The 26,763-nt window shown below is 43.3% G+C and overlaps 1 protein-coding gene across 1 annotated transcript; it reads right to left on the bottom strand.

Moving 5' to 3' along the window:
* Nucleotides 1–26,320, bottom strand: GJB3 (gap junction protein beta 3). The gene is made up of 2 exons (XM_063456422.1): nucleotides 26,185–26,320; nucleotides 1–2,576 (listed from the first exon to the last, which is right to left on the bottom strand). The coding sequence occupies exon 2, from the start codon at nucleotides 2,560–2,562 to the stop codon at nucleotides 1,756–1,758; it is 807 nt and encodes a 268-aa protein (XP_063312492.1). The 5' UTR covers nucleotides 2,563–2,576; nucleotides 26,185–26,320; the 3' UTR covers nucleotides 1–1,755.
* Nucleotides 26,321–26,763: the final 443 nt, after the last annotated feature.

Below are 26,763 nucleotides of genomic sequence, written 5' to 3'. Positions count from 1 at the left end.
TATAAATAATAAATACAGAGGAGACAGAGAATTATGTCCTACGAATATCTAAAACCTGTAGAAAAAAATATATTTGGTTATCTTAAACAATCTCTTCAACAGAGTGTCTGGCAGTGAGCAGGTAGCAATAATTTTATTTTCATTATGATCGTCAACTAATATGCAGAGGTTTGTTTACTAAACTGGGAATTGTGGATAATAAAAAAAAAAAAAGATTTCTATCTCGTATTCTAAAATTGCTTAATTGGAAAACCTCAACTAAGCTATTAATACTATTCAAGTAATCTGACCCAAAAGTTGAAATCTCTTTGTCAATTGTCGACAATTATTGGTTTGGTAAATAAACCCAATAAATTGACAATTAGTCTATGTAAGGTGCATATCTACATGTGAAACTCATGGCTCCCAATCATCCTGAGTTATTGGTCCTGTCCTACCATCCTGGGTTTGTTCCCAGGTGTTGTGCTTTTGTGGATACCACGGAACTGCCCCCAAAAAGCAACCTTAGAGGGCAAACCTGCTTGTTTGTCAGGCAGTCTGAAATTACATTACACACCAGGCTAACCTGCCAGAAATTCAGGGGGCCTGTCTGGAATGGGTCCGCTGCTTTTGGGAGGTGCCAGGGACGTGTTTCATAGGACTCCAACTTTTTCCCCCGTCCACCAGGGACACTGATATTGGGAGCTGTAGAACCCATGAACTGAGAGCATAATTTTGATTCAGACTAAGAACTGTTGATACAATCTCTCTCTCTCTCTTTTTTTTTTTTAATTCACTAAAACAGCTCATATTTTCTGTTTTCTGCTGACCACTTGATTTCAGGGGAAAGTGTAATTTATTTGCAATGTACTGATAACCCTAATGTTATTGTTCATTCAGCTCTATGTTGTTCTGGATATAACTCAGAAGTGTGCATATCACATCCAGGGAAGTTAAGTCCAGCTTTATAAACTAACATGATAAGTACAGTAGCAGAAAGGAAATTAGTTTAGCAGTGCTTGGCATTCTTTTGAGATGTAAAAAAAAAGTAAAATTTGCTACTGGTCTATCTACAACATATATACATAAGATTTTAACGCTATTTGTTTTCAGATCTGGCAGTGATTTCTGTTATTTTGTGTTTGATTATGTGATTTTTGAGAATAGTAGTAGTAAATGTCCCTTGGTCATCACCATTTCATAATTTAGCATTTCAAATTATATTGCCTGGTATTCTTTTAAATCTTCCACTTTTTTCTCGTACATCACACATTCCTCATTTACTATAAGCATTTAAGCAATAAGAGCTGCCATTGCCTTTTAACTGAACATAGATTGAAGGCATACAAGCAGTCTAGAATGAATTTGTATGAAACTGTCCTTAGTTGGTTTTAGGATGTTGATACCTACAAACCAAACTATGAAATGCAAAATCACATACTTCTTAAATGATTAGCCAGATGAGCTGATAATCTAACAAGTCTTTTAGTTCTGTTGTCATGATTTTCTTATGACATATAGTATCCATCTAGCTCTACTTTTGTCTTTGGTTTGTGCAATCAGTAGAGCTATATCTTGCAATGTAAGCAGTCTGGAAATACAATTTTTTGGCAGCTGTTATACAAACATGACATCTCAGATTTGGACAGCATACACGTTTCCAATAGAAAATGTTTGAACTGCTATAAGGTATTTGGTAACATAGTATATGATGCATGTCCAAAATGGGCAGAAAGTGTTTGTTTAAGCATGTACATTGTGCTTCTCCAGTGTCCCCTACAGAGAAGTAAGATTTGGTGCAGAGGCACGGAGAGATTCTACTGTCTTATATAAAGGTTTCTTTTCAGTGTTGTCAAGATGGACGTGACATTGGCAGGTTGAGGCTTTACTGTAGGTGACTGAGTGACTGCTGGACTTTCTACACTTGTTAATACAATTCATCACCCTCTTTATAATAAGGTAGGATATTTCACAGATATTAAGGAAAATGCAGAGGCCAGAGGCAGCGACCATGAAGTAGGTGAAAACCTTTTTCTCTGTGGGCCGAGCAATATAACAGTCAACAATGTTAGGACAAGGGTCAATATTGGCACACTTGACCAAGCGTGGCAGGTAAAAGCTCTCCCACATATTATGCAGGATGCATAGAAAGGTGATTTCAATGCCTGTCTTGAAAAAGAGGCTAATTAGATAGGTCCACCAGAGGCCACCATGTTTCTTGCCAGTGTTTGAATAGAGCTTATTACAGTTCTCTCCATTCTTTAGCTTGTTCTTCTTCTCTCTGTCCTCTCTGTAGGCTACATGCATAATCACCAAAAGGGATGGACATGTAACAAAGATCAGCTGTAAGGCCCAGAGTCGGATATGGGAGATAGGGAAAAAGTGGTCATAGCAGACATTGGAGCAGCCAGGTTGTCGGGTGTTGCAGTCAAAATCTTTTTGCTCGTCTCCCCACACTTTCTCTGCAGCAACCACATAAACAAGAACCCGAAATACAAAAACTACAGATAGCCATATTCGTCCAAATGCTGTTGAGTATTTATTCACACCACTCAGAAGGCCTTGGAATGTCTTCCAATCCATTGTAGGATAAAGACCTAGAACAAGAGATAGACAACGTTACTTTCTCAAACATGTTTCACAGTCCAAAACGTTTTGTTTTATAAAACTACAGATATATGAAAACAAAACTAGATCATGCTGGTCATGCTGTTTGAAGCATTTTTATGTATTTTCCTTGCAGTTGTTCTTTATACATGATTCCCTTTTTCCCAGTAAATGGCACTAAGTAACATTTGAATTCTTCTAACTTTAAAACTTTTTATCACAAGCACTTAAGGGATTATTTACTTAAACGGCAACTGTGGAAAATTGGCAAAGGGAATTGTAAATTTTAGGTCACAATGGTTGAAATGGGAAAAAAGCTGAGTTGAAGGAGGTTTCTTATTTGTCTATTGTGGTCTTAAATTTACAATTCTCAGTTATTATTGAAAAAAACCTCAAACTTTATTGAACGAGAAATGTTAAAGATCTGCACAGTGTAAATGAAACATACATATCGTGTTTTCTAGAAACAAAAAGAATTGCGTAATTCCCAATATCTTGTGATTTACTACAATATAGGAATAACTCCATATTTTGAATTGAAGATATAAAAGGAAAGGATATGAAAAAATAATGAAGAAAACATAGGGGGAAAATGATGGGTGCGTGTTATACGCCGATATCCCATATTTACTTACCTGTCTTGAAGCGTGGGCCGGTGTTCAGCGCGCACCGCGGTACTGGAACTTCAATTTCAGGTTCCGGTTTCCGGCGGGACTGAAAGGAAGTGTGCAAACTATGCACACTTCCTTTCAGTCCCGCCGGAAACCGGAACCTGAAATTGAAGTTCCAGTACCGCGGTGCGTGCTGTGAAGCCGGCCCACGCTTCAAGACAGGTAAGTAAATATGGGACAAGAGGGAAAGTGCACTAGGGGTCACTATGGGAGGGGGTGGAGAACACTATGGGAGGGGGGAAGAATACAATGGGAGGGGGGGAAGAATACTATGGGGGAGTAAGAATACTATGGGAGGGGGGGAAGAATACTATGGGGGGGAATACTATGGGAGGGGGGGAAGAATACTATGGGAGGGGGGGAAGAATACTATGGGAGGGGGGAACACTATGGGATGAGGGGGGAACACTATGGGATGAGGGGGGGAACACTATGGGAAGGGGTGGAGGATACTATGGGATGGGGGAAGAATACTATGGAAAGGGGGGAGCACTATGGGATGAGGGGGAGGAACACTATGGGAGGGGGTGGAGGGGGGGAGAATACTATGGAAAGGGGGGAACACTATGGGAGGGGGTGGAGAATACTATGGAAAGGGGGGGAACACTATGGAAAGGGGGGGAACACTATGGGAGGGGGGGAAATTTCCTGGAATTTCCTTCTGAAAATGAGGTGCGTATTATACGCCGGTGCGTGTTATACGCCGATAAATACGGTATTTGTGATTTTCTCAAAATAAATTGAGTCTTATAGCGCAGGAAATACAGCAAACAATATTAGCCTGTGCTATCACATTAGAAACTACAATGGAACTCATTCACATTTCTATTAAGTGTTATATATTCCCAAATTATCTGTGCCACTTACTGGTTTGCTATGGCTTTATTTATGTCTTAATATGTTGCTAAAGAGGGGAGTGTACTATGTGGCTAGCTCAAGTGTGGCTTCTTTTAGATGATGTGCCAGCGAGACAGGGTAATTTTATGTCTGTGCCACTTACTGGTTTGCTATGGCTTTATTTATGTCTTAATATGTTGCTAAAGAGGGGAGTGTACTATGTGGCTAGCTCAAGTGTGGCTTCTTTTAGATGATGTGCCAGCGAGACAGGGTATTTTAGGTTATTTTAACATGCTGTTAGCTATTTGTGTAACTGAAAAAAGTCTTACAGAACAAAAGCATGGTATTTTATTTATGCAAATTAATTTCTAAACACATTTACTATCTTTTAAAGCTGCACTGTCACTGTCTGTTGCGTTGAAGTTGTAATGCAATCAGCAGCAAAAAGAAGGGCAGCAATCCCGTAAACAGGTTTTTTCACTAACATTAAAATTATCTGAATTCAGAGCAAACACAAAATTAATTTAAAATTTAAGGGCAAAATTGCAAAACACAAAACAGAATTGACTTGCAGAATTTTTTTAATTCAACTATTTTAGCCAAAACAATGAATTAATTTTGTGTTCTCTGCAATTCTTACTTTAGTAAATAACCCTGTTTGTCTTATAGGAAGTATGAACTGTGGCATAATGTGGTATACGGCAGACCTTCAAGCACTATCACAATTTGCTATTTCCTATCACAGACATTTTTTTTTCTTGATTTTCACATACAGTGAATTTATATGATTTATATGATTGTTTTTTTATTGAGTCTGATTGATACATGATTCTCTTTTGTGTTTGTTTGTTGTTATGACACCATTGTAATCGGAAAATGTATCTACCTTAAAGGGTACCTGTCATGACAATACAACTTAATCTTAGATCTTAGAGAATGACATTTCTCTACGTTGTGGTAGCAGAATTGCTATTAAATGTCTAGATTTCTCTAAAATCAGAGGTAAAAAAACATCTCTCCTCTCCATCAGTTCATTCTGTGCTATTCGGCAAAGGGTTAAGAAGCCTGTGCACTACATGTCTGTCACCAGGGAAATCCTCATCTGGGAGTGCCTCTTGCTTGAATCCAGCCTAAGGGGAAGCAATGCCTGCAGTGGGAAGTATTGGGGATTGGAGAGGAGCAGGCTCTGTGTCAAAGCAGCACCAGCAGCAATCACGGAGAAATAGCAAGAATGATCTTTTGTAGCAGATTTGGACAGACAATGTAAGAATGGAGAGAAATAGCAGATTTTATATTCACACAAAGCCAACACAAAATGCTAGGGAGAGTTGTGTCTTAAAGCTAGTGTAACACCCACTGAAAACATGATTGATGGTCTCAGCATGAACCAGTAGACATGTGCAATTCGTTTCGGGTTTCGGGCAATTCGGACATTTGGGTACTTCCGAATGTCCGAATTGCCGAAGTGCCGAATTGCCAAGGTCCCGAAATTCCGAAATTACCGAATTTCCGAAGTGTCGAAGTGCTGAAGTGCCGAAGTTCCAAAGTGTCAAGGTGCCGAAGTGCCGAAGTGTCGAAGTTCCGAAGCACAGTATTGCCTAGGTACTAAAATACTTACCCAGTGAAAGAAGAAGAATGTTACATTGTATACAATTTTAAATAAAAAGTATACAAACATAGCCAGGATTCAGCTGTAAGCATTTGCAACATTTACAACAATCAAGTAACATACATTCATATAAAATGTAAGTTACTTAGCCAGTCAGTGTAATGATAGGAATGAATAAGTAGATAACTCCCTAATTCCCACGGTATTAGGGAGCTATCTACTAAAAACTGAAAGACCTAAATTGGTCTTTCAGCCAAATTTACTAATACTAAGTAAAGATTACTTAGTATTAGTAAATTATGCCCCTACTTGCTATACCGCAAGTAGGGGGATGTATATTAAACAGTGAGCAGCCTGTGGCTGCTCACTGTTAAAAAAAAAAAAAAAGGTCCCGTCCCGAGTCCCCACCCGCGATGCGCGAATGCTGGCTTTTAAACTAAAGTGGGGAACTTTTGCATCCCCCGGCCCCCACCCCTGAGTGGCGGGTGGGGGCCCTAATGTAAAATAATGGGGTGGGACCTATTGTCCACCCCCCGGGCCCCCACCCCTGGGCAGCGGGTGGGGGCCCTAAATCAGAATAAGGGGGGGACCTAATGTCCTCCCCCCTGGCCCCCACCCCTGAGCGGTGGGTGGGGGCCCTACAGTAAAATAATGGGGGGGGGGACCAATTGTCCTCCCCCGGGCCACCACCCCTGAGTGGCGGGTGGGGGCCCTAAATACTAATAAGGGGGGGACCTAAGGTCCTCCCCTCTGGCCCCCACCCCTGAGTGGAGGGTGGGGGCCCTAAATACTAATAAGGGGGGGACCTAATGTCCTCCCCCCTGGCCCCCGCCCTTGAGCGGTGGGTTGGGGGCCCTAAATACTAATTCGGGGGGGGTTCCTAATGTCCTCCCCCCTGGCCCCCACCTCTGAGCGGCAGGTGGAGGCCCTAAATTGGAATAAGGGAGGGACCTAATGTCCCCCCCTGGCCCCCACCCCTGAACGGCGGGTGGGGCCCTACAGTAAAATAATGGGGGGGAACCTATTGTCCTCCCCCGGGCCACCACCCCTGAGTGGCAGGTGGGGGCCCTAAATACTAATAAGGGGGGGACCTAATGTCCTACCCCTGGCCCCCACCCTTGAGTGGAGGGTGGGGGCCCTAAATACTAATAAGGGGGGGACCTAATGTCCTCCCCCTGGCCCCCGCCCCTGAGCGGTGGGTTGGGGGCCCTAAATACTAATTCGGGGGGATACCTAATGTCCTCCCCCTTGGCCCCCACCTCTGAGCGGCAGGTGGAGGCCCTAAATTGGAATAAGGGAGGGACCTAATGTCCCCCCCTGGCCCCCACCCCTGAGCGGCGGGTGGGGGCCCTAAATACCAATAGGGGGTGACCTATTGTCCCCCCCGCGCCCCCACCCCTGAGCGGCGGGTGGGGGCCCTAAAAAAATGTTAACCCCCTCTCCCAGGTGACTAGGGGTCCCCAAACCCCTAGTCACCCCCTCCCTCCCCCAAAATAATTAACCCCCTACGTATCCCCCTCACCCTAAAAATAATGAGGGGGGGGACCTTTAACTAAGTACCTGTAAAAAAAAAACAAAAAAAAAACTTACCATTCAATGTTTTCTTTCTTCTAAAATCTTCTTTTTTTAGCCCCAAAAAAGGCCAAATAAAAAACCATAATAACCGACGCAATTAAAAAAAAAAAAAAAACGAGAGCAAAAAATAATAATCCATCTTCACCCTTGGAGGGCTCCGCGCAGACTGAGCTCTGCAGAGCGGGGGAAGGCTTATAAAGCCTTGCCCCGCCCTGCAATTAGGCTCAGAGCACTCTGATTGGTGGGTTTAAGCCATCCAATTAGAGTGCTCCAATCAGAGTGCTCAGGGGTAGGGTCCGGGGGGGGGCAATAGGTCCCCCCTTTAGTTTAAAAGCCCCCACTCACGCGTCACGGGTGGGGGCTCGGAAGGGGGGACCCTATTTTTTTTTTTTTAAAGGTTTACTAGACATGCCCCTACTCACGGTATAGTGAGTAGGGGCAAAATGTACTAATACTAAGTAATTTTTACTTAGTATTAGTAAATTTGGCTGAAAGACCAATTTAGGTCTTTCAGTCTTTTGGTAGATAACTCTACTACTGGTTAGAAAGCTGCAAACTTATATCCGTCATGACAGGTTCACTTTAATTTGTGGATTTTTAGATTTCTCAAAATGCTATGAGCATGTGTGCATTATCATATGAACCATTGAAAAGTGTTGAGGAAAATGTATAACACTTGTGCTAAATATTCAAGCAGTTCTTTGATTGAAGTTCCATGGTAATTTGTTGCTGTCATATGATCTGATATTAGAACAGGTATTCTTGCATTGTCAATAGTCTGTTATTCCAAGTTAAGGTGTTGTCTGGTGTCTTAAATTCCTCAGGCATTTCACAGTAGGTGACTATAAATTAGTAAAGTATCATTAGGATTATAAATAGTACAAACTATGGATCAATGTTACAAACAATTTCAACAAAATAAGACACTGGTAGTCAGCATAATTATAGTTTGTACTTTTTGCATTGAACAAATACAATAAATTCAGTATTAATATGTAACAAAAAATCATCTGAAACCTAAAAAATCAACATGGTTTCATTATATTGCATTCTAAAAGATAAGAAAAGTAAGATCCATGCCTGACACCTTTCATAGTTTGAGTTAGAGTTGCCATATCTACTGTAGCCCCATGTAGCCAAAGCGCAGCTAAGCAAAAAAAAAGGCTTTGACAGGGGTTAGGAGGCGGGCATAGGAGGAAGCAAGGAAGGAATTGAGTTGTGGGTAAGTAGGCTTGGCTATTTAAAATCAGGCAGCCATTTTAAATCATTCACTTTTAATTACTACCTTGCCGAGTTTGTGTACACTCCTGTGTCCACGGATTTGGCTTGGTGGGCCTTTTGTTTTTCTCTCCTTCTGCAGGGTCGATGGATGACGTGGAGAAGCTGTTGGAGGGGATCCGGTCGGCAGCTCAAGGACGTGGCGTGGACTGGTTGCGGGTCCAACTCGGACCGGCCCTGGCGGGAGCTGCGGATCCTGAGGGCGGCGGAGGTCGGCCTGTGCGGGCCCGGAGGCCGCCGAGACGGCTGAGCCTGGGCACGGAGTCCAGTGGGGACGGAACCAGTAGCTGCGTGGCAGCGGGACCAGCCCGCAAATGACCCGGTAGCCGCATGGTTGAGGCCCCACCTCCCGGCGCGCTACCGGGACGTCGGAGGAGCTGTAGCCGGCGGGCGGCTGCCCGGGAGGTGGACTGCGTGGCTCCCAGTTCGGGGAGGGGACATCGGGAAGACATCGGGTGGCTCCCTGGAACCGGAGATGGCGCTGGATTGCAGCCCGAGAGGGCGCACCCTCCACCTATGACGGGGAATGGCGGGGCCGGTTCGGGAGGAGCGCATGGACGGCCCCTGGAACAGGCAAGTGCAGGAGCTCCAGCAGGGGCCCCTTGGCGTGGATAAGCACCTGAGTACTGGGCCCGGGGATCAGAGGCCTGGGAGGGGGGTGGTGAGGGGTCAGGCCCCTACTGGATTGGGTTCAGAGGGTCCTGGGGGGGTGCGCAAGGCAGTACAGGGACAGTAGTTGAGGGGCGAGGGCCTGTAGCCAGGGGGGCAGATGGGCTAGGGGGGTCCTTGGGCCAGGTCGGGGTAGGGGGTGGGTTGTCATCGGGTGTGGGCAGGAGGTCTAGGTGCGCAGGGTCAGGGCAGGTTAGGGGTAATGGGTCTGCAGCGGGGTCAGGGGCTGGTCTGGAGGTACCGAGGGGGGCGGTTCTTCTAGCCGGGCGGTCTGGAGGAAGCCTCTCTGGATGAAGCTGATGATGGCGCAGAAGCCCTTTCAGCCCATGGCCGGCGCAAAGGGGCAGTCTGCCTCGTCGGCCGCCTTGCACAAGGGCTTCTGCTGGCTCTTTAACGAGGGCCAGTGCAAATGGGGAAACACCTGTCGCTTTAAGCACGAGTGTTCGGGCTGCAGAGGCACCCATGGGCTCAACCAGTGCTTAAAGAAAGGGAAGTCGGGGCACACCGGAGTCCCTACCGCGGCTGGGGGGGAGGGGGAGTTTTGCTTGCCCCGGGGCCTAACCCCGGTGAGGCTAGACGTGATGGAGCCGTGGCTAAGCCGCTACGGTAATAGGGCAGACGCCGTGGCGCTCCGTGTGGGGTTTGGGCAGGGGTTCTTTATCACTTTCCGGGAGGGGGGGCAGGGGTTCTGCGCAACCTTAAATCGGTGGCTGAATTCACGGGTGTGGTGCGGGAAAAACTGGGCAAAGAAGTCATGTTGGGGAGGATGGCAGGACCGTTCCCGGCACCTCCGTTGGAGGGACTGAGGGTTTCCCCACTCGGGGTGGTCCCCAAGAAGGAACAGGGGAAGTTCCGGCTCATTCACCACCTCTCCTACCCAAAGGGGGAGTCGGTGAATGATGACATAGACAGGGACCTGTGGTCGGTCTCCTACGCATCATTCGACAGGGCGGTCGAGCTGGTAAGGAGGGCCGGGCACGGGGCACTGATGGCTAAGGTGGATATTGAGGCGGCATTTAGGCTGCTTCCGATCCACCCAGCATGTCATCACCTGCTGGGGTGTTTCTTCGAAGGGGAGTACTTCGTGGATTTGTGCCTCCCAATGGGTTGTTCTATCTCATGCTCCTACTTTGAGAAATTTAGTACGTTTCTTGAATGGGTGGTTAGGGTTGAGGCGGGGAGTGGAGCTGTGGTGCACTATCTGGACGATTTTCTCTGTGTGGGGCCGACGGACTCCCCTGCCTGCCTACACTTGCTGAGAACGGTCGAGTGGGTAGCTGGCCATTTCGCGGTCCCGCTGGCGGCGGACAAAACGGAAGGGCCGGCTACGTGCCTTAGTTTTCTTGGGCTGGAGATAGACGCTGTGCAAGGAGAGTGTCGGCTGCTGTTGGAAAAGCTGCAGAGGCTGAAAGGGGAGGTGGCAGCGGTGGCACAAGCCCGCAAGGTTACCCTGCGACAACTGCAGTCGTTGATCGGGATGCTGAATTTTGCGTGCAGGGTGATCCCAATGGGCAGGGTGTTCAGCCAGCGACGTTTGTCGGCAGCGACGGCGGGGGTGCGATCCCCGCTCACTTCATTCGGGTATCGTCGGTCATGAGGGCTGACTTGGCCATATGGGATGCCTTCCTGCCTGCGGGAGTTCAATGGGACGGTGTTTTTTAGGCAGGAGGGCGTGTCGGCGGCGGAACTGGAGTTGTTCACCAACACGTCTGGTAGCGTAGGCTTCAGGGTCTACTTTGGGGGAAGTTGGTGTGCGGAGCAGTGGCGGTAGGAGTGACGAACGAGCCCCCTCATGCGTAACTTGGCTTTCTTGGAACTGTTCCCGCTGGTCGTGGCGTTGGCGCTGTGGGGGGATAGGCTGCGGGACCGGAAGGTGGTCTTTTTCTCGGACAACATGGCCGTGGTGCACACAGTGAATAATCAATTGGCAGCGTTGAAACCCGTGGTCAGGTTGCTACGGCGTTTTGTTGTGCATGTCGCTAAATGTTGTTTTTCGCACGCGCCATGTGCCTGGGTTCATGAATGATGTGGCTGACGCTCTGTCTCGTTTTCAGAGGTCCCGATTCCGGACGGTGGCGCCGGAAGCGCAGGAGGTGGGGCAGGTATGCCCGGACGAGATTTGTCGGCTAGGTGCGACCTGCTTGGGGGACTTGTGAAGGCTTCGCTGGCGCCGGCCACGTGGGCCGCATACAGTAAGGTCTGGGAATCATGAGAAAGGTAATTGGATGGGTTGGACCACACGCCGGCGGGGGAATCGCTCACGGATGCGTTCCTCTGGTACACCTGTCAATTTCTGGCGAAGGGGGCGTCCACAGCGGTGGTTGACAGGTCCATGGCGGCGATGGCTTTCTGGTTTAAGCTACACTGGAAAGAGGATCTTACTAAGGCCTTTGTCATCGAGCAGGCACTGAAGGGGTACCGGTGGGGCCGCAGGTTGCCTGACACTCGGCGCCCCGTATCGGTGCGATTGTTGGGGGACCTGGTCGGATTGTTGCCTAAAATTTGTTTAGACAGGTTCGAAACATCGTTGTTCCAGGCGGCGTTTCTGTTGGCCTTTTTCTGAGCTTTTCGGTTAGGGGAGTTGGTAAGTGCCACGCGGGCAGCGGCCGGGGGCGTACAGGTGTTGGGGGTCTGAGTGCTGGAGGGGAAGGTGGTTGTACACCTGGCAAAATCCAAGACGGACCTGAAAGGCAGGGGCCCGGACGTGACGCTGCGGGCCCTGCCGGGCTCTGCTCTGTGCCCGGTGGCCGCGGTGGCGGGGTTCATGGCACAGAGGCCGGGGGTTGGGGAATCGCTACTGGTACACGCGGACGGGTCTTCCCTCTTCGGGTTCCAATACACCAAGGTTTTTCGGTCAGGCAGATAAGTTTGGTACACACTCCTTTCGCATTGGGGCAGCCACGGAGGCAACACGGTTGGTTCTGGGGGATGACATAGTGAAGCGAATTGGGACGGTTCCGTTCGTATGTGCGCTTGGGTTTATTGGATTAGTATGGTGGGGGGCCTTCGAGGATCCCGGGGGGCTGGATACGAAAGGAGGTTTTACGATTTGTTTTCTTCTCTTCCCCAGGCCGTGTTGCATGGATCGTGGGCCATTCATTTGTCTTCTGGGCCGAAAGGAGGGCTGTAGCTCGAGTTCAGGGCCACCAGCTGGGCTTTCATAGGGACCAGTTGGCAGTGCAATGGTTTTGGTACAGGGGTTTTTGTTGGGGGAGGTCTGCGGGATGATGTTCTGGATGGTGGCAGGTGAGCAAAAGCTGGACCTGCTGGTACTCCATGTGGGGGGCAACGACTTAGGCCTCACACCGCAGTGGTGGCTGGTGAAGTGGATGAAGCAGGACCTTAACGGTTTAAGGGACCTGCTTCCTGGGGTGATGTTGGTCTGGTCGGAAATTGTCCCGAGGAGGCGATGGCGGCATGCTTGGGACCCGGAGGCTATTGACAGGTGTAGGAAGAAAGTGAATAGCTTGATGGCAAGCTTCGTGCGAAAACTAGGGGGTGTGGTGGTACGGCACAGCGAGTTGGAAAGTGGGTTGCCGGGGTACTACCGCTCGGATGATGTCCATCTCTTGGCAGTTGGTTGGGATCTGTTGACCCTGGGCTGGCAGGATGGAATAACCAAGGCACTTTTTCTTCGGGGTGGCGGAGCTCAGACAGCTTAAGGAGTCAAGGTCTAAGCTTGTGGCGGGATAGGGAGCTGAAGGAGAAGAAATAGGCTCCCTAGGATGAACATCATGGAGACGTAAAACTGTGGTCATTGGTGGTTGGTAGGTTCCGAGTCCTGTCGGTGGCTCGGAACCTGGTGGGGCAGGGGTATCCGGGTATACCCCTGCCATGGTTAATTTATGTTTGGCACTTTAAGTTGGTATGTTGGAATATGTTGGTATGTATGTTATATATATACGTGTTATTTATATGGGGGTCATTGCCTTTTATATCAACAGAAGGATTCGGATGCAAGGGCGGAGTATGGGGGGCAATGACCCATGTTTATTGTTAAATTGTTATTATGGTTATTAATATTGTAATTAATAAATTGTTATTATTCAGGATTGTTTTAAATAAAGCTGTGGACAAATTTTCCCATATACCTGCGTGTCAGTGAGTTATTGGGTTAGGTATGTGGGGGGGTTGTCCTGGAATCCGACTGCCCATATGGCGACTATACACCGGTCATGTGAATTTCTGGACACATAACTTATTTATATGGGCAGCTGGACAAGAAAAGTGCTGCCCTACTGTATTACTTTGAAAATGTCAACTTTTTAAATGCTTTAATTTTAGATTATTATAGCACTGTATTGAAATATCATAACAGTTTAAATAATAATGTCTAACTGTTTAAAATTACAGAATTACATAATTTCAATGAGAGATATACTGGTGTGTTTAATGCTGTATTGGGATGTAGTATACATCATTATACCCAATACATTAGTCTCATACCATTGTAGTGGTGCTAGAAGGACATAAGGCTTATGAGTGGCAATAATTAGTGTGGTTTAGCATTAAAAGGGCCTAGGGATAGGGAGTACCTTCTGCAGAGTGTACCTAGCATTCACTTGGCTTAAGGTGAGAAACATAAAGGCTATTTGGGATGTGCATGGGCAACAAATTTGGTTTGGTTTGGTTCGGTTCGGAAATTCGAGTAAGTAGAAATATTTGTCTGCTTTGGCAATTCGGACCAATGGCATTCGGTACGGCATTACTGAAATTCGGAACTTCGTCAATTCAGAACTTCGGTAAGACCCTAACCCTAAACCCTACACCCAAACCCTACTCCTAACCCCTAAACCCTAACCCTAAACCCTAACCCTACCCTAACCCTACTCCTGACCCCACCCCTAACCCCTAAACCCATCAAATCCCGGTGGCCGGAGGAGAGGGGGACGGAGCAGGCAGGCGGCAAGGGAGGCTCTTCTTGCAGCCTCTCACTCCTCCCTCGCGCGCCCTCTGTGATGCCGGGAGCCAGGATATTACGTAATTCCAGCCCCGGCATACTAAACGGCGCGCTGGAGGAGTGAGGAGCTGCCCCACACTGGACCCCAGGGAGGTGAGTGTTTGTGTGTGTGTCTGTCAGTGAGTATATGTCTGTCAGTGAGTGTGTGTGTGTGTGTATGTGTGTCTGTCAGTGAGTGTATGTCTGTCACTGAGTGTGTCTGTGTGTCAGTGAGTGAGTTTATGTCTGTCAGTGTGTGTGTGTGTGTATGTCTGTCAGTGAGTGTGTGTGTGTGTGTGTTTATGTCTGGCAGTGAGTATGTGTGTGTGAGTGTATGTCTGTCAGTAAGCGTGCGTGTGTGTGTGAGTATATGTCTGTCAGTGAGTGTCTGTGTGTGTGTGTGTGTGTCAGTAAGTATATGTGTCACGATTCCGGGGAACCCAACACGCTAACACACACACAGACACACACACACACAGAAAGTGTGCAGTACCGGTCCTTAGAGTGGCCGGGCTAAGCACACACAGAATAGTCAGGAGACAAGCCGAGTAAGGGGAACCAGAAAACAGAATAACGAGAAACAAGCCGCGGTCAAAGGGTAGGAGAAAGTCACAAAGTCAGTATATCAAGCCAGAGAGTACGTAACCAGAAAGCACACGTTCACAATCAATAATAAGAAGCAAAGACCACAACAGGGCACAGAAAGACAGGAAAGGTAAGTATTTAAATCCTAGCCTGAATCCTGATTGGCTAACCACCAATCAGTATTAACAAACACACGTGGGGGATATCTATACCCCCCACTGTGTTTGTTGCACTGTAGCTTTAACGCCGGGTCACGTGAGTGACCCCGGCGCTTAGATAATAGTGCCGGCTCCCAGCGTGCAGCGTTAGACATGCTGCCGCTGGGAGGAGGAGAGGAGGACGCGAGCGGCGTGTCAAGAGGAGAGGACGCCGCTCGCTTATCGGTAAGGGGAGAGGGGACCGCGGGCGGCGACGGACCGAGGATTGCAGCCTCCCCTCACCGCCGCCCGCGGAGCCCTGACAATATGTCTGTCAGTGAGTGTGTGTGTGTCAGTGAATGAGTGTATATCTGTCAGTGAGTGAGTATATGTCTGTCAGTGAGTGTGTGTGTATGTGTGTCAGTGAGTGAGTGTATATCTGTCAGTGAGTGAGTATATGTCTGTCAGTGAGTGTGTGTGTGTGTATGTATGTCTGTCAGTGAGTTTGTGTGTGTGAGTGTATGTATGTCAGTAAGTGTCTGTATGTGTGTGTCAGTGAGTGAGTGTATGTCTGTCAGTGAGTGTGTGTGTGTGTGTGTATGTCTGTCAGTGAGTATGTGTGTGTGAGTGTATGTCTGTCAGTAAGTGTGTGTATGTGTGAGTGTATGTCTGTCAGTAAATGTGTGTGTATGTCAGTGAGTGTCTGAGTGTATGTCTGCCAGTGAGTGTGTGTGTCTGTCAGTGAGTGTATGTGTGTGTTTGTGTGTGTGTCAGTGAGTGAGGGTCTGTCAGTGAGTGTATGTGTCATTGAGTGAATGTCTGTCAGTGAGTTTCTGTGTGTGTGCGTCAGTGAGTGAGTGTATGTGTGTCAGTGTGTGTGTGTCTGTCTGTCAGTGAGTGTGTGACATCAAGGGGCGGCAACATGGATCTTTGCCTAGGGCGGCAGAAATCCTTGCACCGACCCTGAACTTTACATCGTTTTTTTACATGTGATATTAGATTTTGAAGTGACTCTATGTTGTTTCAAAGCCCAAGCAGCTTAATGCTCCATGTAAAGGGAAACATACCAACATATTTAATAGAACCTTTATATTGTAGTCACTTCATTTGTTTGAACTTGTAATTATCAATACATAGCTATTCTTTATTAATTGGTATGCTTTCATTTAGGACACATGGCTCAATAATTTGTCTTGTATTGATCATACTTATTCTTGAAGAATTCCCCTGCATTTTCACTCCTCAATTCTCTGCCATTAAGGAGTCAAATTACTTTGTCTAGTAGCCATAGCCACATCTCCCCTGGCTGTGACTCGCACATGATATTTTTTTTACAGCATAGTATGTTTACTTTAAAGGATTGTATCCCCTGTTCAGTAAATTAACCTTTAATGTCATACCGAAAGCTGCAGCAGGCTCTAACAGCAATTAACTGAGAATGGGGACAAGACTGTCTAAATTATACACATGTTGGCTCTGGGGAGGTGAAGCTACAGCTGCACAAGTTAAGTGATTTAACTTAACTAAATGGTATACATTTGAGCAGTTACATGGCAGGGGACATGATCTATACAACAAAGCAACTGCATTATGCAAAAGTTGTTTTGTTGCTTAGAGTGCCCCTTCAATTAAAAATATAATTTTAGAGATTTAGTATTAGAGCAGCGTAAGAACACTCAATTCTTGCATTTGATTTTTTGTTTTAGTGAAGATCGATTTATAACCTGGTCCCAGTTTTAACCTGATAAAAATGTCCCACTTATTGGCGAGTGACTATTCCTAAACAAATGATTGATTATCTTTTATACACAAGTCCAGTGACCTTGTGTCCTTTATTTAACAGATTAATTACCAATTATGTGAGTACTGCATTCTTTATATTCTGAGCTGGCATTTTTGTCAAAGACTCATGCTAAAGAAATTCAATTTTTCCATGTGCCTGGGTGAGGCCGATGATTTGATGAACCAACTGATGTGATGTCACAGAAAGTGTGAGAGCTTTACTTCTTCAACAATCCCGGGAACTAGCAATGATTGCAACATAGAAGGAACTGGAACTGTTTTCAGTGTTAAGCTCTAAAGTACAATAATTTATATTTATTTTCATGTTATTTTTTTTTTCATACAAGGCACACTGTAAGTCTATTTTATGTTGTTTTGCAGCTGACGTGTTACAGCATCTTTACTATACTAGTTAAAAGTAATTTAGTTTTTCCTTCTCATAACATTAAATTTTTAAGGCAATGCAGCATTTAGTCTCGTCATTGAAAATACGTTTTTTTAACTCTTTATTTACCGAAGTGGGGACCACACACACCTATAAAACTAGGGACCCTCTTACGTTAGGAATACAGGTTTGCATTCCTAACGCTATAGAGTTCCTTTAACTTTTTCCCTCACAACTCTATGCACACATAAGCTTGGTTTCTCATCACTCCAATGTTACTTTTCACAGTAAAATAAAGTAGTTTGCCGAATCTCTGGTCAGCCCCCCTGCAGCTTGTACTAACACTGCCTCTCCTACACAGTAATGGTGCCTATATGGATTAAATTTACAGGGATTCTAATATACCAGGACTAAGGTATAGAAGCAATCTGTAATGCTCTCTACAGGACAGACAACTGTTTTTTAAAGACATCTGTATTTCCTGTGTGCAGGCATATAGTTGTTGTATTTATTTACTTTCTTGCTTGAGAATTACCAACCCTGCTACAAACCATCCAGCATTGTCCTTTCCTGATCTGATGCTTCTTTCACATACAGACAGTGGAGTACACACAATCCATGAGGCCCTGGTGCGAAACGGATCCAGTATTAGTGCCTTCAAATGTTGCCTTTGTGAATCTGTTTGCTTGAAAGTGGAGTGGGTCTCCACTGGAAAGGATCGTAAGAGGAGAGTAAAATCACTTGTTGGCCTTCTAGACCTCCCAATTTTTGTATTCCTTTTAAAAGGGTAGTCTAAGTACCAGTGGCATACTAAGTGGCAATGCCCCTCCTGCACCCATTACCGAGACCGGTCTGCAGCTCTGCAGTGTGCAGAGCTGCAGACCATGTGTCTTGCGAGCACTGCCCAATCAGAGCATTGCAGCGGGTTACCACGGCAACGCTCTGATTGGGTCTCGCGAGATCCATGGTCTGCAGCTCTGCACACTGCGGAGCTGCAGACCGGAAATTATGGCCACCGGACCACCAGGGAGCCCACCGGACCACCAGGCAGCCCCCACTGGACCACCAGGGATTTAAGGTAATTTTTAGTCCCCCCTCTCCTCATCACATCACTCCCCCTCCCTCTACTCATCACCCCCCTCCCTCTCCTTATCACCCTCCTTCCTCTCACAATCACCCCTCTCTCACAATCACCCTCCCTCCCTTTAACAATCACCCCCCTAACAACCACCCCCGCTCATCCTCACCCCCCTCCCTGAGCTCCCTCTCACTTCACCCCCCCCACACCATCATCCACCCCCTCCCCTCATCACCCCCTCCCTCTCACAATCACCCCCTCACAGTCTCACCTCTCCCCCTCACAGCCCCCCTCCCTCTCACAATCACCCCCTCACAATCAACCCCTCACAGTCACCCCTTCCCTCTCACAATCACCCCCCCTCACAATCACCCCCTTTCACAATCACCCCCTCTCACAATCACCTCCTACCTCTAACAATCACCCCCTCCCTCTCATCCTCACCCCCTTCCCTGAGCTCCCTCTCACTTCACCCCCACACCATGATCCACCCCCCACCATCATCCCTTCCCTCACACCATTATCCACTATACAAGCACACACACTGCATTCACTATACAAACACACACAGATGCACACTTATACATGTGTGTCTGTGTATCTGTATGTTTCAGTGTGTGTCTGTGTATCTGTTTGTGTGTCTGTGTGTCGGTGTTTGTATAAATGTGTCTATATGTGTGTGTCTCTATCTGTATGTGTGTCTGTGCCTGTGTGTCTCTCTCTGTGTCTGTATGTGTGTGTTTTTTTGTATCTATATAGAGATCTCTCTATAAAGAGATCAATTCATTTTAAATTAAAATCAGTCAGTTGTGAATGAGTTAAAGGCAAGAATTTGCAGGTGAAATGTATTATATGAACTACACCTAAGACATTTAGGTGTAGTATTTCATCAAAGTTGTATAACCAGTTTATTAAAAAAAAAAAAAAAAAAAAAAAAGGATTTATATGGGGTCTGTTTATCAGTTTGCCCAATAACAGATTTTTTTTTCATTTTATCATGCAAGAATAAGATATCTTTATTTAATGATTATTGCAAAATTAATATGTACCAAAGATATTGCATATCTCATGGCATCAGAATCTATGTGAAAAAATGGGGGTCTTCCTCTGCAGAGAGTTCGCTACACAATAAATTGATTAAAGATATTTAACAGGGGTGCCATACATCTACCTGGTTTTGCGGAAAGGTTCCTTAAAAATGCAAATAAATCACAATGTCACTGGCTGCTTGCTGTTTAGCACATACAGCAAGCATGGGAGACTGGCGGAGGTATCAAACCTCCTTTTTACTAATGTGGGAGGAATAATGGTAAGTGGAGGCCAGGAGGCAAGCTGAGTATCTCTGCTAAACCTTGAATAAACTGTTTAGCCGTCCATGAACTCCAGGCACCATAACCACTTCAATCATTTAGAAAAATGTCAAGTGAAGTGAAAGGGAATAAGCCATTTTTAAAATTCTAGCACCTGAAAGACAGTTTTGTTATATATTTTGCAAATACCTTGTCTATTCTTAAACACACTGTTTTATTCACCCTACAGTATCCAGCTTTGTACTTTTACACTTACTGATATCTACTGACAAGCCTTACTTTTTTTTAGATCCCTGTACCATTCTTTACTACTTCAAGGAGGCCACTGATATGTTGTGCTGTCCAGCGGAAAAAGTCAAAGGTCTACATCTCACTGCTTCCTTATTACATTGTCTGCACATTGTACTGGACTAGATAATAGAGATTAACTGGATTAGTTACATATCCTGGCAGTTCTCAATAGCATGCCAGGGAGAAGAAAAGAATGTCAAGAAAGGCGTGGTGCAGAGACCTCATTCTCTCACATGCAGTAGGTCAACAATCTGGTTCTTAATTACAGGCACTTTGAGAAATGGAATCAGGTCAACCCTTCCAAATATCAACAGTGAAAGGTAAATGTCATTTGCATGGTCTCTGCTTATTTTCAATTTAAAAAATATTTCCAATGGTAACTGAAACTGAATTTTCTGGCAAACATGTTTATTTACCAAAGTTTTAAATGGATACCAAAGGCATCAAAACAACTTTGCTTACTAAAGTGGTTTTGCTGTATAGATCTTGCCCATGCAGCCTCACTGCTTAACTCTCTGTCATTTAGGTTACATAAATAAACTTTGCTTATACACCTCTAGTCACACCTCCCTGCATGTGACTTGCACAGCTTTCCTTAAGACTTCCTGTAAAGAGTCATCTAATATTAACACTTCCTTTATTGCACATTCTATTTAATTTAGAATGTGGTATCTCCTGCTCTGTTAATACTGTTAATAGCCTTTTATACCCTGCAGGAGCCTTTTTTCATGCAGGCTGTGTTAGTCACAGCCAAGAGCTGCATAAACAGAAAAAAAGGTGATTTAAGTCCTAAATGGCAGAGATTTGAGTAGTGGGACTGCATGGGCATGATATTTACACCAAAACTGCTTCATTAAGCTGAAGTTGTTTTGATGCCTATGGTGTCCTTTTAATTGTTGTCCTTTTTGTAAGGTTTGTCCCATCTTATAAAAACAAAAAAAATTTTTTGATCACTGTCTGTCTATTCTGAAGACAGAGAAAATAATGTCACCATTTTCTCTGAATCCTTTTTTAGATGAAAAAATATAAACAAAGCTTATTTCCACATTGCTTAGGACATACTGTGCTTCACCTATCCAACTTGCAAATAAACAGTTGATAAAACGTAATGATTTCTATCGGAAATCTGGTGGGTTATTTTTAAAAGGGCACTCCATGCCCAAATATAAAAATACAAAAATAAATCACTATTTATTAGATAATAAATGCATGCATGTATTTAATTATTGATTTTCTTTCATTGGGGATGTATAAAAAAAAGCTTGCAAAAGCTACAGATCTCTTGTTAGCAGACTTTTTGAGCCCTCCCTTCTTCCTCAGCCAGGGCTTTCTCTGGCTATCAATCACAAACTTACCAATGCAGCTCCTTGAGAAGTCATTGCAAGGCAGATGCTCTAAGCAATTGTTGCATCTTGAATTTAGCTGTAGAGTTAAACTACCAGGAAGTTACAGGGCTAGTTTTCTGATTGACAGCAAAGCAGTGTATCCAGGTTAATATATAAAAGTGCCAATTTTAATTGAAATATGCACTTTTTGTAAAATAAATAACAGAGGACAATTAGTTGTGTGAAGTGTTCCTTAACTGATACTCTTTGTTGCATATTTGTACGTATTTTATTTTTTGCTCATTAGAATGACTGTGTACATGAAAGTAATGCAATGTAGGAATCTGGGAGGGGAACACATGAAGCCTATTAATAAAAGAAGAAAGTAAGAAAATCCTAATTGTAATAATTTACATTCACTTTTCATTCTCAGTGTATAATACAAGTTGTACCCCTTTTGTTTTTACCATTAGTTGATTACCATATTTTCTAAGTTTGGAAATCTCATTCTTGCTGTTGAGAATAATTACCAATATGAAAGTAAATGACAGGTAAGGGCTGCACCACATGTCATAGGATAAATTACAGATAAAATGAAATATATAAAAAATAAAATAGAATAGGATAAATACTGTGAGTTATATTCCAGATGTGAACAACAGTTGAACTCACCTCCTGAATAAGAGGCAATTTTATATATGACAATTTGCACATCTGGAATAAGACTCACAGTATTTACTTTATTCTATTTTATTTTTTATATATTTCATTTTATCTGTAATTTATCCTATCACATGTGGCGCAGCCCTTACCTGTCTTTTTCTTTTGTATTATCCTAAAGGGTTGAGAGGGATCCCCTTTTTAGGGTTGCTGCCTTGTTGTTCATTTCCTGTGTTAATTGGCGCTGATCCATTTGTGTATAATTACCAATATGAGCATTTTTATTTTATATTTTATCATCTGCCATCATTTTACTCTGCAATGAGCAGACAGAAAATACAACTAAACAATCAAAGTAAATAATAGCATATTCCTCATAATTATGTTATGTGTTCAATAATTCCATAAAAGAAGAAAGTAGCCCCATTGTCAACTCATCAGACAGTTTATGGTCACTGTGATACAGCATGACGTCATATCCTGGCAGCTGCCAATCTGAGCATGGAGGAAAGGGGACATGCTGCAGACCGACTGCTGGATCATGAAATACTGTGACCATGGTAATGTGAAGGATGGAATGGGGCTGCATTGTATATGGGTCAGATGTAGTTTGTGTGTAAATGGCTCAGTGTGTGTTTGTTTGTGTGTATATATGTATGGAGTGTTTATGGGCCAGAGAGTGTGTGTTTGTGGGTATGTGTGTCAGTGTGTGTATCAGAAGGACAGTGTGTGGATCAGAGTGTTGCAGTGTATGCGTCAATAAAAAAAAGTGTTTGTGTAATTATAACATTCTCCCTTCAGATTATTTTATTTCAGCCCTTGCTATATCTTATAGTATGGCTCACTTATTTTGTGTCTGTCATATGTATGTATTATTATTATTATAGTGTCTTTAATTTCCATATATGATTTATTTAATATACAGTTCAGCAGAATATGTTGGTACTATTAATTCTACTACCACCAACATTGCAAGCTATGCCATGGCTATTCACTAAACTGGGAATTATGAAGAATAGACAGTGGAAATGCAAGTTTTTGGTCAAAAAGGTTGACTTGGAAAAATAGCTACGGTAAGTGAAGAAAATTAAAATTTGGGCTAAAACTTGCAATGGCCTGGCGAGTACGCAACAATTCATGGATAAGTAAAAAGAACTGCTTAATGTAACGCTGCCAAGTTTGAAATTATCTTGCATCTGCAAATGGTTCATTTATAATAATATAACTCTAAAATAGAATGAATTGTTGAATTGTTTATTCCTAATTTAATTTACACAAATTGCACTAAAATTCCTCTGAAATAAAAATATATCTTAAGGAAAATTAGAACTATTTTCTCTTATGGCGTAGGTACAGGTTGACAAAAGGCAGAGCTTGTCAATTTCTAATGTTGTCACAAGCAGGATCCTCCAGAGGCCTTTGTGCTGTACTCTCACACATGTGTAAAAGTGCATCAGTGACGTGGATTCTTCAGATAAAGAATGAAAATGGAGGTGCTTCAGATAAGTATAACTACCTTAAGTCTCATTCCCAGGCCACAGCACACAGAGTGGAGATGTCAGCCTGCACACATCCCCAAAATGTAAAGAGGCAATTTAACCCCTTAAGGACCAAACTTCTGGAATAAAAGGGAATCATGACGTGTCACACATGTCATGTGTCCTTAAGGGGTTAAGGGAACATAAAATATAGAAAAAATTGTAATGTCAACGAAAATAGTTAATGTGGCACATTCAGTGCTAAAATCTACAGTCAACATTTAACTTTAGTTGTGTTCATGTCAATCATTAATTGTAGAATTAAATAATAACAAAATATAATTCAACATATTAAAATATATATATATATATATATATATATATATATATATATATATATATATATATATATATATATATATATATAACAAAAGTCCTGATGGTAGGACTGAAATGTTGACCAGGTTGTTCAAATGTAAAATTAAGCCTTGCGCTCAAACTCCCACTACTCCTGGGCGGCAACAATGGCTATAGAACTCATAGCCAAGCTTACCTGCCACAATAAAGCAAATGTTTCAGGTGAGTCATACACCTACAGTTCACCTTGCTGTCTTTTTGCCTTATAGATGAAGACGGCAAGGTGAAATGTTAGTGTTTTGCCTTGATGTGGCAGGTAAGTTTACACTTAAATGGCCAATGGAGTCATACTAAAAAATCTCTAGTTATTTAAATGTGCATTAGGATTTGGGATAGTGGAAACATAACTTTTTTCTTAGGTTGTTCATATGTGTCTTTTTTGAAAAAAGTCCATTGAGTGCTCTCTATGTGAGGAAATGTATTAAACGTCAAAGACTGCACCTGGGCATCCAGAACAGAATCAGTGAGTCAGAGGCCAGGGGGGATTATATATATATATTTATATATATATATATATATATATATATATATACACACACTTTTCTTTTTATATACGACTAATTTGTCTACCTTGTGTGTTCACTTTTAGCAATATAGACAAGGGACACCTATACTGAACCTTCTCCTTGTATAAATGATATAATGCCTTGTCCATCCATGTTTTTACCTCTGTAATAAAATGCCCTGAAATTTGCTCTTGTCATCATCTTCTACCACTGTGGCATAATTTTCAGTCATGTAAATTTTTGTCCTCGCCTTTTGTTTTCTTTGGGTGGGGTAATTGCCTGCAGTTCTCACTTATTGACATTTTGCTGTCTCCCTTTTCTATTACTTTATGCTCTCCGTGTTCATTTGTTACACCCCATGTGTTCTCTTTGTTGCCCTCCTTACATGGTAACACACTATATACCTAATATTAAATATGGCAGGGTTTAAGCTTCTGAGATCTACCACAGGCTAAATACTGAGTATAGCAGAATTCTTTTAATGTCCATCCAACCTCCCAATAAAGAACGTTTAGTAATTTGTGCCAAACCTGGGAGAGAAGCCTCACTTCATGTCATTTTCTACATACCACACGTGGCATCATAACGCTGCACAAACCTAAAAGCCGTTTATTGGCATTATGTAGAGATATGCCACACGTGGTATATAGAGCTGGACTTAAAATTAGGCATCTCTCCCAGGTTGGCAAAATTGACTAAAAGTTATTTAATGGGAAGTGGTATTGCCTATACTAAAGGCAGCGATTTATAGTAATTGTGGATCCACATAAACTTTATAGTAAAATCCTAACTTCATGCAGCATATTTTACTATGGTTTAAAAAATATATAACGTGTTCAGTGATAGATTAGTAATTATGTAATCTATTTATTTATAAAGTATCAACACATTCCACAATGCAAATATGAGGACAAAATTAAGTCACCACATGGCTAATTCTGTACCACTGAGACATTCTGTACTTGCTTTTATAATGACAGATTGACGAAGATATTTTATTCTTTGGTATATTGAACGTAATGATACGAAATCCTTTTTTGTAATCATATATTACATTTGCCTTGACGATTTTTACTCACTGTTAGTGCAATGTAAATAAATGCATACTAGATGAATGGATGTGAATATTTAGCAGACGTATCCTTTGTTTAGTCTAGTGGCACATCATTAAAATGTCAATTATATTCACGGAAAACATCAATTTACTTAAAGTGCACCAATGTACTCTGCCACATTATACAAAGGGGTAAATAAAAGGAAAATTTCAGGATGCAAGAATAAAAAAGAAAACTTCTCAAGAAATAACCCTGCTCAAATGAAATATCTTTAACCCCTTAAGGACACATGACATGTGTGACATGTCATGATTCCCTTTTATTCCAGAAGTTTGGTCCTTAAGGGGTTAAAAGCATTTATAAAGTATTTTAAAGCTGTGTTCTTGAAACGTGTTACTGGGACTTGGTATTCATAAACAGGCCTGGATTTGAGGAGACCCTTACAAACGCAAGTAACTTAGAGTGGTTTCTGATTTTATATATATATATATATAAATACATATATAGAGAGAGAGAGTAAAAAATCAGTAGAATAGTAAATAGTACAGCACTTCAACTATTATACTGAAACACTAATCTTTCCCAGCCAATGTGAAGGTTTCATGTGCAGTCAATGAGTATCTAAAAGATAAATATGCGTACACTTTTTTTTGCATTGCTCACATTAGAATAGAGAATGGAAAAGAATACGTAGCTCTGAAATGTACACTATGTTTCAGGAATCTACAAATTTCTATAAACTTCAGCTACAATGAAATCAATGCGTGAATCAAGTAAGCCACAATTGTCCTATATACTGAGTAGATCTTGTTACAAACAAATCTTACAACATCCAAGAAAGTCATGAAAGACATAAAACTGTTGGAAACATCTTGTATAAGCAGAAACAATAAGTACGTTCTATACTCAGAAACTATGGTTAGAAATTATCCTTTTCATTTGTGCTTTGACAGTACTCTGCTTTTAAAGGAGTACTTACTGTCCTATAGGAGTGAACCATAGGAACCTTACCTGATTGTCACCCAGTGGCAGAGAGGGGTCCAAACAGAGCTAAATCCCAAGCGACAGGCTTGCAATACGCTGAATCCTTTAGATCTTGCTAAAGGTGTGACCAAGAAATAATCTGTGCAGGGCCGTGCCTTCTGAAGGAAGAGAACCAGAGCTTTGGGGGAGGGGAGACAAGAGAAAGTTCAAAACCTGTTTGAGTGCATTTTGTCCCAGATGTAAATGCCTTCGCAAACTCTTCTATAGACATATTTAAGCTTGAAAATGCAGAAACCAAATATTTGTGTTCTGCTCACCTGTTTGAGTTTGAATCCAACAAGCCTGAAGCATATGCATAGAAAATGTAATGTCAAAGCATTTAAACAGGAAAGCTACATTTAGCTTGTCTCTGTCTAGTATCCAGTGAGTTCTAGGTTTGTTCAATTATAATCAGTAAACAAGTAAGAAATATAATCACTAAAATATAATGGTTATGTTACAGGCAGTACATACTTTTGTGTCTTTGTATATTAACCACCTTCTTATCATGCACTTTAGAAGGACAATTTTATTCAACAATTACATTTTACTAGGCTTCAGGAAGAT

This window comes from Pelobates fuscus, chromosome 1, assembly GCF_036172605.1.
Source record: "Pelobates fuscus isolate aPelFus1 chromosome 1, aPelFus1.pri, whole genome shotgun sequence".
In the NCBI taxonomy this organism is placed as follows: Eukaryota; Metazoa; Chordata; class Amphibia; order Anura; family Pelobatidae; genus Pelobates; species Pelobates fuscus.
The sequence above is the reverse complement of the archived record's forward strand: the minus strand, read 5'-3'. Positions and strand labels throughout refer to the sequence as shown.